Source organism: Ziziphus jujuba, chromosome 1 (assembly GCF_031755915.1).
Source record: "Ziziphus jujuba cultivar Dongzao chromosome 1, ASM3175591v1".
NCBI lineage: Eukaryota > Viridiplantae > Streptophyta > Magnoliopsida > Rosales > Rhamnaceae > Ziziphus > Ziziphus jujuba.
Window position 1 is genome coordinate 1394540 of NC_083379.1, and position 13544 is coordinate 1408083.

The 13544-nt window shown below is 32.5% G+C and overlaps 1 protein-coding gene across 2 annotated transcripts; it reads left to right on the top strand.

Annotated features, from left to right (window-relative positions):
- The first annotated feature begins 1103 nt into the window (after positions 1–1103).
- LOC107403648 (homogentisate phytyltransferase 1, chloroplastic) lies at positions 1104–9050 on the top strand. 2 transcript variants are annotated; one of them, XM_048467402.2, is made up of 14 exons: positions 1104–1715; positions 2247–2294; positions 2735–2835; positions 3682–3953; positions 4077–4160; positions 4249–4323; positions 4790–4873; positions 5616–5705; positions 6068–6169; positions 6898–6993; positions 7154–7225; positions 7378–7473; positions 8247–8351; positions 8599–9050. In XM_048467402.2, the coding sequence occupies exons 4-14, from the start codon at positions 3711–3713 to the stop codon at positions 8638–8640; spliced, it is 1089 nt and encodes a 362-aa protein (XP_048323359.1). In that variant the 5' UTR covers positions 1104–1715; positions 2247–2294; positions 2735–2835; positions 3682–3710; the 3' UTR covers positions 8641–9050. The 2 variants fall into 2 exon arrangements, with proteins under 2 accessions (XP_048323359.1, XP_024924092.1); XM_025068324.3 differs by lacking the exon at positions 2735–2835 and having other exon boundaries at positions 1145–1227; positions 1654–1715.
- The last annotated feature ends 4494 nt before the right edge of the window (positions 9051–13544 follow it).

Genomic DNA, 13544 nt, shown 5'->3' on the forward strand with positions numbered 1-13544 from the left:
ACAACTTTATTTATTAGTTTTTTTTTTATTTTTAGGATTTTATGCACCTATACTCTTGAAGTTTGCAATAATTTGCCATTTGTTCTTGTACTTTATAGCCATCGCCCATGCCCCTAAACTATCAAACTTATCATATTAACAACACTATTGAAAGAGAAAAGATAGCTTTTCTCCCTTTCTTAAGTTTTTCTTTCTTTCTTTCTTTTTTTTTTTTTAATAGAATTATTTATGAATGAGACAGTTTTCTGTTTGAGTGAAACAGGTGGTCAATTTGCACATGGGGAAATTATTGGTTCCCTCATGGTAAGAGGAAGAAGAAGAAGATATTCATGTGTTTTGTACATTATATCTTTGAAAACAGGTCATGTGCGCTCCATATGTGCAATCTAAAGAAAAAATAAATGATTTTAATTAAAGTGTAACAATATTGTTGCAACAATTTTGATAGTTTAAAACCCATAAATGTTGAATGTGGAGAGTAAAAGACAAATTTGTAAATGGGTGTAAAATTCGAAAGACATAGGTGCAGAAAAAAACCCTTTGTTTTGTCATTATAATTTATAATATGAATTTAATAAATAATTTTTTTGAATTAATAAATAAATTTGTTGGCCATAGCAATAAGCTCAGGAACGGAGAGAAGGTTATAACCAAATAAAGTTTTTAACATGGAATTTTTTTTAATTATCTAATTGCATAAAAATTTAAAATTTAAAATTATATTTATTAATTATCATATTCTAGCTGTTATTAAATTTATAAATTTATATTTGATGTTATTTTGAATTTTGAATTTTAATTTTTAATATAATTAAATAATTATTAATAATAAATTTTAATTTAATAAAGTAAACTGAAAGTTGTTTGAAATTGATTATATGTACATGTATATTTGGACTTTTCAACCATGGGAATAAGATATTATTCGGACTGATTATGGGAGGTTCAATATATGATATTACTTTTTGATAATATTCATTTACGGGTATATAATTTCGACCTCTGAGTCTGCAGGCAAAAGAATAATATAATAATAATAATAATAATAATAATAATAACAATATGATTGCTCTGACATATGAAAAAAAGTCAGTGTGGTTAACATCTGATTCTTTGAATATCTTGGCCTCAGAAAAATGAAAAAAACATAAAATAAACGTCGTTTGACTAAAATACCCAGACCTGAAAGACAACGTGCGGTTCTTTGGAGAGGAACGAGGCAGAGAGGTAGTGCGCCGAGGCCTGTTGTTTATTGTTCAAGTGTCATCGCCCATTGCCCATCGCACACCTTCTTCTTCTTCTTCTTCTTCTTCTTTGTTTTTGGTAGCTTTTTGTCAAAAACTATTTTTGACAACCTCAGTATTCTTATTCCACTCTCAAGTGCTCTTTTCTTTGAAAGTTTTCTGCAGAACAATATACCAGTGCTATTTTCTGCAAAATTTAAGAAACTCCCCCTTTGATTTATTGTTCATGCTGCATGTGCTGATAACAAAGCAAGCACATTTCAGCTCAATCAATCTTCTTTCTTTTACCTATCAAAGCCTTTTTGATTTATAGTAAAAAAGTTGAGGAGAAGTGGGATTTTTTATTTTATTTCTTTTTCTCTGTGTTGGGTAAATGAATTGAAGTACGATTCGATTGCTTTGGTTGAAGCTAACTTCGAATGGATTCTTTGCTTCTTGGGTCTTTTCATAAACCTTCTTTACTTACTCAAGGTATGTTTTTTTTTTTTTTTTAATTTTTTTTTAATTTATTTTTTTCAGTTCAATCCTTGTGTTTCTGGTTCTTGGTTTGAGGTCTTCACTTGCTGGTTTTTTATTCTTTTATTTGGTTATTATCATGGGTTTTGATGGTTTTGTATGCTTAAGCTGCTGATTGTGAACCATTGAATATCTTTTCATCATCCTGTTTCTGTAACTCTTTCATATTTTCTATTAAAAAAATTAAAAAATTCCCATATTTGGTATCAATGGTTTGCTTCGTTGGCTATCTTGTGCTAGTGGACTTGTATATTTCTGGTTATTTCTGCTCTGATAAAAAGGTTTATTGTCTTAATTTCCCTTTTTTGTCATTTATATGCATCATTTTGTTATACTTCTAATCATGAGCACTTGATTTGGCATTGTGGACCTGCTTTTAATTATTCAATTAACATAATTTGGGGAGTATTTAATTCCTTCAGCGTTGAATTATTGCTGATTGGGACTGCTTGGTATATCCATCTAATGCTATTTAGAAATTCGCAGGCGAGAATGGTTGGAGGAAGGAAAATATCAACAGGGGTTGCTTTTTTGGTATGGATGACCTGGACCACATTCCCTATCAGCTGTTTCATATTTACTTTTCATTTATTTTTTCAAATATGAATTTGCATTTCTTTGAGCAACCACAGGTTTCTATTAGTATCACACACATACAGGCACATGCATATAGTAGTCCATTGACTTATGGGATTCACGATGGCATTATGCTTATTATAATTATTGTAAATTCTGTTTAAATATTGTCATTACTAACCAAGATCATTCTTTAAGGAGTGAATTACTGGTAGAATATTGAGAATGGTGGAATGGAGTGGTGAGTACTTACTCAGGCAAAGGCTTGAAATGATTAGTATTCACTACCAATTTCACCAAAACTCAGTATGTTTCTGAGAAATACAATAACTTATAGGCATACTGAATCCCTTGTCAGTAGGTTTGAAATGTAACCTTATGTTGCTGTCAACAAACAGTTATGTCCTTATCTCTTCTACACAAAGACCCAAGTCACTTGACTAACACCAAAAGTTAAGAGGATTCTTCAGGCCTGCAACATGATGATTTGCACTTCAAGGTTTTCCTTTTCATAGCCTTTTGAATACTGATCAAATTTTAGCTTTCTTTGTTTCATTCTTTCCTTGACTAGGGAACCCCGTTAGTCTCAATGGTATATTTGTCTCTTATCTCTTACTCTTTTAAGTTGGTAACTAATCCATCAATATAACCTTCCTTGTCAGTTGTCATATTTTGTGGACATGTTCTTAACTGTGTTCTTTGTACCATGATTTTATAGCAGGATGTGATGGTGCTGTTGAATTTTCTATGCATGACAGCAAAATGTGGTCCATCTTGTTTTGGAATCGCTTGATCAGTTGTAATATCGAATGCTTGAAAATATTTTTTTATACCCTGTCTATTATGAGCTATAAACCTATGGTTCTTTCATGATGGCTTATCAAATGTTTTGCATTTTTTCTTTTTCTTTTTTTTCCTTTTTTTTTTTAGTGGCAACTGTTTTCCATGTTACCCATCAAACATCAGTATGACCATAAATAGAATATACTTGCCAAGCACTCCTACTACTGTTACTAAACCAAAATATGTTATTATGTATAGCCATGTCATATACATACATTTTTATTTTTCATTATTGTTCTATACAATGCATTGCAAATGATTATAGTAATTCCTTTATGTTGATTATTTTTATCAACCACCATACCTGAATGAGCATTAAGTTTCTGTTGCTGGCTTAGTCAAGAGTAGATTTTCAGGAATTTGGACACAAGTTTGGTAATGTGTTATTTACAGATTTTTCTTAATGTATTACATTTTAAATGGTTAGTAACTAATACTTTTCAAGCTATGGTAACAACTCATTATCATTCTAGTCTTTGAAATATTGGTTTGTATATGGTAGGCGATGTATCAAGGTGCAGAACCAGGAAAATGGTTGAAAAATACTGCATTGAAAGGTCTCAACAGCATCTTTTGAAGCATCATGTGAAAGGCATCGGGAAAAGATCTACATTCTACCAGTGGCAAGATAAAACGTGCCTGGTTAATGCAGCCACTGGACACCCTTTTGAATCTGACCCTGGCGCCTATAATAAAAAAAGTATTTGGTACTCAGTCAAGAATGGCTTGGATGCTTTCTATAGGTTTTCAAGGCCACACACTGTCATAGGCACAGTTAAGTTTCAATTTGGTAGTGTGATTCCCTTTAAGCTGTTTATCGTGGATCTGATTAATTTGAATTTCATTTTTTCTTTTCAATTTATTTAGTGGTCTCACCTTACTTTTGTGTGTAAGCAGGCATTGAGCATAGTCTCAGTTTCCCTCCTCGCAGTTGAAAAGCTGTCAGATTTTTCTCCATTATTTTTCACTGGGGTTCTTGAGGTGATGCCTCAAATATGTCAGCCAATTTTAAAAACTGCATTCTGGCATTTATAAGTACTATTCTTACACTTATTCTTCTACTTTTCAGGCTGTAGCTGCTGCCCTCTTTATGAATATTTACATTGTTGGTTTAAATCAGTTGTATGACATTGATATAGACAAGGTAGCCTTCTTATAGAACATAGTGATAATTTGGATTAAAAAGCATGGATAGTTTATTGACTTGATGTACATAGTTGAGTCCAATTTTTAACACAAAAATTTGGGTATTGATGTAACTTAACAACTACATTATACGTATAGGAAGACCATTCAAGTTGTTAAACTGTGATATTATCTTGCCGACCAAAAAGACCCTGGTTAAGGTGTCTAATTGTCCCACCTGGTAACCCCACCACCACCCCCCCCCCCCCCCCCCCCCCCCCCGGCGCTGCACATCTCAAAACATCAGATTAACTATGCCTTTACCAATTAACAAGTCATACCCTTTTGTAGGCTTGTAGCTGAAAGCACCTTTTGGATTTTTTGTAAGTTATACATAAGGAAACTGTGACTGTAAAGACTATTCTGATTATGGAGTGTAAGGAGATTGTCTAATTGCTGGTCTTTATCTGCTTGTTGCATTACAGGTTAACAAGCCATATCTTCCATTGGCATCAGGGGAATATTCAGTTCGAACTGGCATCATGATCGTTTCTTCCTTCTCTATTATGGTATTAGGCGCAGCTTTCAATGCAAATATCTTACTTAAATCATTTTTCACTTTTTATTGTGGTATTTAACTATTAACTTCATGTATTTGTGTGCAAAAGATAATCTGGTCTGTTTATTTTGCCTCTTAATCTTGTTATCCAGTTGCACTTGCTGTAAATGAAGGGGAGTGTACCTGTGGCATGTTTCATATGCTCATAATAGTATAGAGATAAATGAAGGATAATAATCTCTCTTTTTTTATTTATCTGAATTTCCAATATTGCTGTGGATATTCACATTACATAGGTATATAAAAAGCAATGGTACTTTCTCAGTTTTGTCTACTTCTATCCTAACCAATTCTTTTTCAGGCCAAAAAGTTTTTGCATATCTATTTTCACCTTCTGTTTCTATTTTGCCTTCATGAGCTTCCCCCCACCTCTTAAGAAAATGTTGTTGTTGTGTAGAATGTTTGATCCATCTAAATAGATCTTTTATCACCCAGATCTAACTGTATTTATATTTGGTTCATCAACCTTGCATGATTTGTTCATTTTATTTTGGAAGCAAAGGAAATTTTGCTTGGAGACTCAGTGCTTGCTTACAAATACTAAACCAAGTCTGCTGCACTATTTGTTAGAACACTCTGGTTTTTTAATAATTTGCTTCATCTGACTTTACATTTTCCCTCAGTTTGAAGTTTTGAGCATTGCATCTGGATTCTTGTTTGAAGGTATTCTAATTATCACTCTCCTTTTCCAGAGTTTTTTCCTTGGATGGATTGTTGGTTCATGGCCATTATTTTGGGCTCTCTTCATCAGTTTTATGCTAGGAACTGCTTATTCAATCAAAGTGAGTTGGTTAGCTTATAAATCCCCATTTATGTTACTCTCAATTCATTACCAGTATAAACTACTCGTATACTGTAGTCTAGATTCAATATGGTTCAATTATACCACCAGCAATAAATGTTGCCAAAGGCAGTCAGTGGCAAGAGGCTTTTGTTAATAAGCAGTCTGTTTGTGTACTTGTAAACATGATGTTTAATTTAGTTTGAGGATATGTTACATGGATACAATTTTTCAGCTTGGGTTTTCAAATTCTCCATTGATTTAGATCATAATCAAATATTAATGATGATTAACATGAACAATTTAATGATGATAGTTAGACACAGTTTTCTCACTTCTTGCTTTTTGATTCTTTGATGTAAGCTGCCTATGCTGAGATGGAAGAGATTTGCATTAGTTGCGGCAATGTGCATCCTAGCTGTACGGGCAGTGATTGTGCAACTAGCTTTTTTTCTGCATATGCAGGTTATGCTTTCAATTGTTCTGTCAATTGTTTTGTTATTGAAAGTCAAAAAGCATCTATAATATCATCGATAGTGATGTTTGTATGCCAGAGCAACCTCAAAACATGATATACTTTGTCAGTTTTCAATGCCCAAAACAGTGCCTAGCAGACACAAGCTGATGGTTGCCTATGTCTCAGCTTGCTATATAATTGGGTCTAATTCAAGGAGTTAAAAGCTTTTGCATTGATGGTGACTTAACATGATATTAAAGGCTCAATGAAGGGGAGTGTTGACTGTTTATTTTGTTAGTTTGATGTGCATATTTGGTAGTAGTTTCTAGCACGCCCAAATTTCTTTCCCATTATTGGACAGACTTACATGTAGGAAGGGTGTTGACTTTCTATTATGTGAGCCAATTTCTGTCCTGTTATTAGACAGGTTTACACATAGGGATACTGTTGACTGTCTACTTTGTGTACTTGATATATAGAGTTGGATGCATTTCTTAATAGCTCAAATTTTTGAATTGTATACCATCTTGGCAAAAGTCCATAAAAAAATGTTCATGATGACTAAATAGTTGCACTTTGTCTTGTAGACGACCTGAAAGGGTAATAAATGGAATTCTCTCACTGTAACATGGGGGTTGGGGCCAAAAGCAGTGTTAACATGTATTATAAACCTCGCAAATATATAATTTGGTGCACTTTCATTTTCCTTTGTGCTAATGTATTCGCAAATTTTCAGATGCATGTGTACAAAAGACCAGCTGCCTTCTCGAGGCCTCTAATTTTTGCAACTGCATTTATGAGCTTCTTCTCAGTTGTTATAGCATTGTTTAAGGTAACAAAATATGTATGCCATCCTACAAAAGGTTTGATAGTTTTAATGTCAAAAGCTGTACATATCTTTTGTCAGCTGTGCATGCTTTTGGTTGAAAATGTGCTATTGTTACAAAATTGAAGAGATTTTTCATTTTTAGCCAATGCTGGATTACATATAGGATATACCTGATATTGATGGAGACAAGATATACGGGATCCAATCTTTTACAGTACGCTTGGGTCAAAAGCGGGTTAGTTTTCTAGATTTTCATTCTCTTTATGTGCAACATCTCCTGCATCCTTTCAATTTTTGTGTCTAAATCACATTAGTTTCAAGATTTTCATTCTTTTTATTTTGTCCTATGCGTACATCATTTAGTTGTAACTAAATTACATTGGGCAGGTATTTTGGATCTGTATTTCACTACTTGAAATGGCTTATGGTGTTGCCATTATGGTGGGAGCATCGTCTGGCTACTTCTGGAGTAAAATCATTACTGTAATGTTGACGTTCTTTTCTGTTGGAATTGATGATCTTCACTTCATTGTCTCATTTCTATGAAAATGAATAGTTAGAGAAATTGCTGAAGCTGAAAGTATGATGTAGATATGAATGAAAACTAAATAATAAATATGTACGTATGAATGAAAACTAAATAGTAAATATGGTCTAGGAACTATCTCCTTTCTTGCTATGCTTTTGATGTCTACCTGACTAAATAGCAAATATGGTCTAGGAACTATCTCCTCTTTCTTGCTATGCTTTTGATGTCTACCTGACTGAATAGTAAATATGGTCTTCGAGCTATCTCCTCTTTCTTGCTATGCTTTTGATGTGTACCTATATGTTTTATTGGAGTAAGTGTTAGTGATCTGCCTGTGTCTAAACCTTATTGGCTCTCCTACAAATACAAATACAATGGATGCTTAATAAGGTTGCTTCACCCATTGGACAGGTAATAACTTTAGCATTAGGGGTAAAATGGCCTTAGATGAACTAAAATGATTGGTTTTAGTATGGCATTCGAGTAATTGATTTATGCCATTACCATGTAGAAAAGTTGATATTTTGAGAATTTGAGAGCTTGATGAATTGTTTAGAAACCTCAGGTGGCAGTTTTGATATCTCCTATCAATACAACACTAGGAAGTTCTTATGGCTCTTTTCCTTTTTTTTTTTTTTTTTTTTTTGGTTTTCTCTCTTGACCAAGTAACTCAATGATCCACCAAATACTAATGCGGTCATGTAATCTCTTGTTTGTGCTGGTTTAGGTTTTGGGACACATAATTTTGGCTTCGATTCTCTGGAATCAGGCAAAATCTGTTGATCTGAACAGCAAAGCTGCAATAACATCCTATTACATGTTTATATGGAAGGTAAACCACCTACTTTTTAGGTTATTGTGTCAATGCAAATGGTGCAAATATATATATGCTAGAGGTTTACCCAACCTATGCAAGTTGTCGATTTTGTGTTTTACATGATACAAAATATAAAATGTGTCGCAATTATATTTGATGTTGTCGAATCCTACCACAGCTGCTTTGAGCATGATTCAGTTTCTTTACATTTCAGCATTAATTGTGTACAAAACTGCTCACTTTTTCTTGTTTGCTCATGCAGCTCTTTTACGCTGAGTATCTACTTATACCACTTGTTAGGTGAAAATGGGGGGATGCAGGACTACAGGAGAAGAGGTTTAGCCTTTTTGATTGTTTCTTTGGGAAGGAGATATGTTTTAGGTTGCTGACTTGCTAGAAATGATGTATGACTTAAAATAATTGCCAGGGAGGAAAGCCAACTGCTGCCTTTGGGCTCAGTTTATTTGAAAAATATTGTTAAAAAATATATTTGTTTGAGGAACTCATTAAATAGCCTGAAGACCGCCCGTTATACTGTGATTTGTAGCCTGTTTTACCATTATCTGTCTGCTTTGTAGTAGGAAAACCAGCAACATCTTTGTATTGACCAAATGTTTTATCTGTGCACTTGTATTCCTTGTATGTTATGGCTCCTTCTATTGAGCTAATTTCTCGAATAATTTTAGATAAACAGAGAACTTTGACTTTATTTTATGTATCAGTTTGCTCATCTTAACTTGAACGAATATAATTTGCATTGAATGGGTTTTAATAAATCCAAAGAGGTTATTCCAAAAGTCGTTATTCCAAGTCTATGATTTTTGGTTCTTATAAATGGCATTATCTGGATGTCATCCTTATAAATACTTGACCATTTCACTATATTTTGACCTCTTGACATTAGAATATTTTTTACTCAGAAACCTACTCTGTGAACAATGTTTATTAGATAGAGGGTCCAACTCACAACTTTTCAGAGAATAAACAAATTTGGGTCTCCTTTTAAATACTCCTACTCAATCAAATTCTTCAACCAATTGTCAAGCAGTGACCTGCTTCTGCTTTAGGCCTGGGTTTCCATGCAATCAGCCGGTCAAAAAAAAGAAATTTTTTCTAAGTGGAAAATGGATTCCAATTGCCCTCCACTTTGACCTATAAACTACAAGTTTCTTAAAGTTGAAGATTCTAAATGATCTGGACCTACTAAAGTGCCGTACAAGATTTTCTGTACAGCATATTACAATATATTATGAAATAATTATATCCAATGGCATTTTGTGGATTGGATTCATATGATAATTGTCAATTCATCTTCGCCGTTTGTGGACCAGTTTTGAAATCTCATCAGCATATTTAAATAAAATTTTCTTGGTAATCAAACAGATGGGTAAAACAGATCCTTATTGTACGGGATGATGGGTCAGTCATCTAGAACCTCCAACAACCCAACTTTGGTTTTTGTGAATGAGAGTATGTATACCATTATTATATATTCCTAAAAATATTAAACAAACGGTCACTTAGTTGATAACAAAAAGACGAAATTATTCTAATACCATATAAAATTATCATCTAAATTTCAAAACCTTAAACTGATATTGAAGTAAATCCAACTAATTAAGTCCAATTAATTAAGTATATTTCAAATCAATTACCAATACTTTTTAAAATTTTCTAATGGGGCTATTCCAAGGCAAATCCGTTACTAGTTGGTTAAAAAAATAATGTATACAAATTGATAACATTGTGTTTGTTTGTGAGAAAGGGGCCTGAGGGAGAATGGAAAAAAAGAGCTTAATGAGAAAGACGGGCAAGAAGAGGACAAAGCCACTTGGTGAGTGGATCTTGTCTACTTTACCATATTCCCCAAAAATTAGAAGAGCCTAACCTTATTCAAAGTATCCTACATCCCAAAAGACCCCAACACATCCAAGCTTTTCAGTGCAAGTAAAAGACCACATGATTTCAAAGCATAATATATAGCTTCTCTCTCTCTCTTCTTGTCATATGCCTCATTATTTATTATTATTATTTGTTTTCAAACAAAATCATTTCCTACTTTTTTCAAAGAATCTTTATGATGAGGTATGACTTGGAAACTTTTACTGCCAAAATAGCATAATTGGGAGACAGAAAGGGTGGTTCATATCTGGTTTTATTTAGTGTCAATAATAGGTTAGATAGTAGTGGCATATAATTGATATACAGCTTTTAGGGTTGAAGAGGGTTCCAATGGGGAAAAAGTTGTCATGGTTGAAAATATATATATATATATATATATGTATATTATATGATAGGCATCGGATTTGGAAGACAACATACCATTTGCTGAGTCTTTCCCATTCTTTTTCCCCATCTGCTTGTCTTCTATAGGGTTCTAAGTTCTAATCCCTCAATCCTTAGACTGTTCTTCTACTGTCCTAAGACTAATGACCCTGCTCACATGCTCAAACCTTTATATAATACACGTATAAATAGATTTAAATTTGTACTATCCTCTAGAAAACTTGGTTTTTTAATTGACTTCAAGTTCTGCTATAGCATCAATTATGCACAGCCTCGTACTTGGTGATAAATACAATTGGTTCACAAATTATGTTTCTGAAGTGGGATCGTTCTTTTAGTTAAGAAATATGGCTAATTGGTGTACAGGCAATGAAAACATCTTGGACTTGATATCATATCTTATGAAAAGGGAAGGCAAAAATCTGAACCACCAATTTTTCTCCTACTCATTTCCCCGATTTGCTGTCAATTTCATTGGTCATTACAGGAATTAGGCATATGAGTAAAACTTTTGAAAATGAAGTAAAAAAGAAACTAAAGTGGAATTCTCTTTTTGATTGCTAAAATCTAACAAAAAGTAGCCTCTCAGGTTGTCCCTGTCTCATTTCCTTACACTACCTAACTAGCCAAGATGTTATTTGTCATTACCATCGCCTTTAGAGACTGGTCACCGACCATATTATTTGTTATTAATATCTAGATGGTAGGTAATTAAGGGCTATAAATGGAACTTGAAAACTACTAGCAAAAGATTTCAAAAAAATAAAAAAAAAATTAATCATGAAGTTTTATGTTTTTATTGTCTGCTCAAAAGAAAAATATCTCTTAGAGGTATTTTCCATGTTTTTTTAAAAAAAGAAAAAAAAAAGAAAAAGAAAAAAAAAAAAAGCACAACTCTCCCATCATCAAGTGTTGCAAATTAATTTTTTTTTTCTTTGATCTAATCAAAGCCAACGATTACACTAAATGCTGCTAGTAAAGGTACAAATATATAAAGATTTTAATTTATGTATGAATTTCAATTTTTCTTGTTTGTTTTTTTTTTTAGCAGAATCAGATTCTAAAGATGTATATATATAGGATTATTCTATTTTTCTAGAGGTTAATTTCTTTTTATGTTAGGATTTTATAGATTATTGTTAGTCACTTTTTTTGTTTTAAAAAAAAAATTAATCCTAGCAAATTTCATATTTAAAATATATGGATATATAAGATTCCAACTCATAACTTTTACACGATGGAAATTAAAATTTGTGAAAAGCCGCCTTTAGAGAATATATACTGTTTTTTTTTTAATTTTTTTTTTCAAAGTTACATTAACTTTATTAAGAGAGGAAATAAATCTCAAACTCCTATTTCATGGCATGGTTGTGAGAAATTTACCACTAAATCAAATTCATCTTAAATATAAATGCTTTATCAATTAAATTAACCTTAATTAGACAACTTTTTAACCTTTTGAGTTCACCTTTTTCTCACTGGACCAAAAAAGATTGTAGATGTGGACCATGACAACTTGTTCCTTCCCACCAAAAACTAAAAAAAAGGATCTTCCACAACTTGTTAGAACACCGAAACGTACAAGTACCCTACAATTCTGTACCTTTTTTCCCTTTTAACGAATAAGGTGAAATTACAAAAGACGCAAAATTGACCTAAAAAATAATGAATGGACGTCAGTCTCCCTTTGGATAAAACCAAATCTATACTATGATTACCAAATAATTAATGAAAATTTTATGCCTTGATAAGCTTATTATTAGGGCCGGAATTTCCTTTATAAACCAGTACACAAATGTTCAAAGACTACCAAAAATGTGGTAGCTTTTCTTCAGTGGAATGATGGAATTCACTTTATCACGCTTACATGTATATTATTATTATTTTTTTTAAAAAAAGGAAGATAATTCTAGTTCTCTATTTCCCCATTATAGGACCACCCAACTTAGACAAATAATAAAAAAAACAAACCAAAAAAAAAAAAAATCGTCATCTCACATATCAAACTTTTGTGCACAACATATAAAAATAGAGAAAGAAAAAAAACCCATTTCAAAAAAGGAAGAAAATAAAGGTTAAAAGGGTTGTCCCCTATCTTGATGGAAAAGAGGCAAATATGTGGGTGTGGAAGCATGACTCATGTATATGCTTGAATTAGAAAATACTTTTGTGTTTATATTATATAAATAAATGAAATAATATATATAGCTCCAAACTCTTCAAAAACATCATTCCTTGTTTAGCGTATGCAACCAAGTAAGGGGGTTAGGTATTTAATGTGCATTAGAATCAATCAACATTTCACATGTGACATGTTATTTCCTGGAACATGTTGTGCTTCTAGTTTCCCATTGTCAATGAAACAATATAAATATAATATGTACATATTATATAAGTGTGGTTTTGCCTCTTTACTAATCAAAGGGCCACACTCTGTACATACAATCATGTCATGATCTTTAGAGGGGGGTCAAGGAAAGGTTTTGGTTGATTGAGCACTAGCAAACTCAATTATACATCTTGGTTCAATATTTCTCTGGTTCAGAGAGAGAGAGAGCTTCGAATGTATATATGAATAATTCATTTCATGTTTATATATTATATTATATATACCATTTTAGCCTAAAAATTGAAGTGGAATGCTTGAATTTGAGTAGCTCACTGGCCGGCCCAGTACATTTGAGTTGTCAAATTAGTGATATTCTTTCTCAATTGGTTGTTCTTCATATGTTTAGATGATGACCTCTGCTTAATTTTGTTTTTATATCTTTCTATGTCAAATGCTATCCATGAATAACACCCCAAATACAAAGGACGGACTGGACCAGTATATATGACTTTTTTCATAAAACAGCCCAAGTTCTCTCTCTCTCTCATTTTAATTTATGTAATTAAATTTTGATATATTCTTCTTGAAGCTCT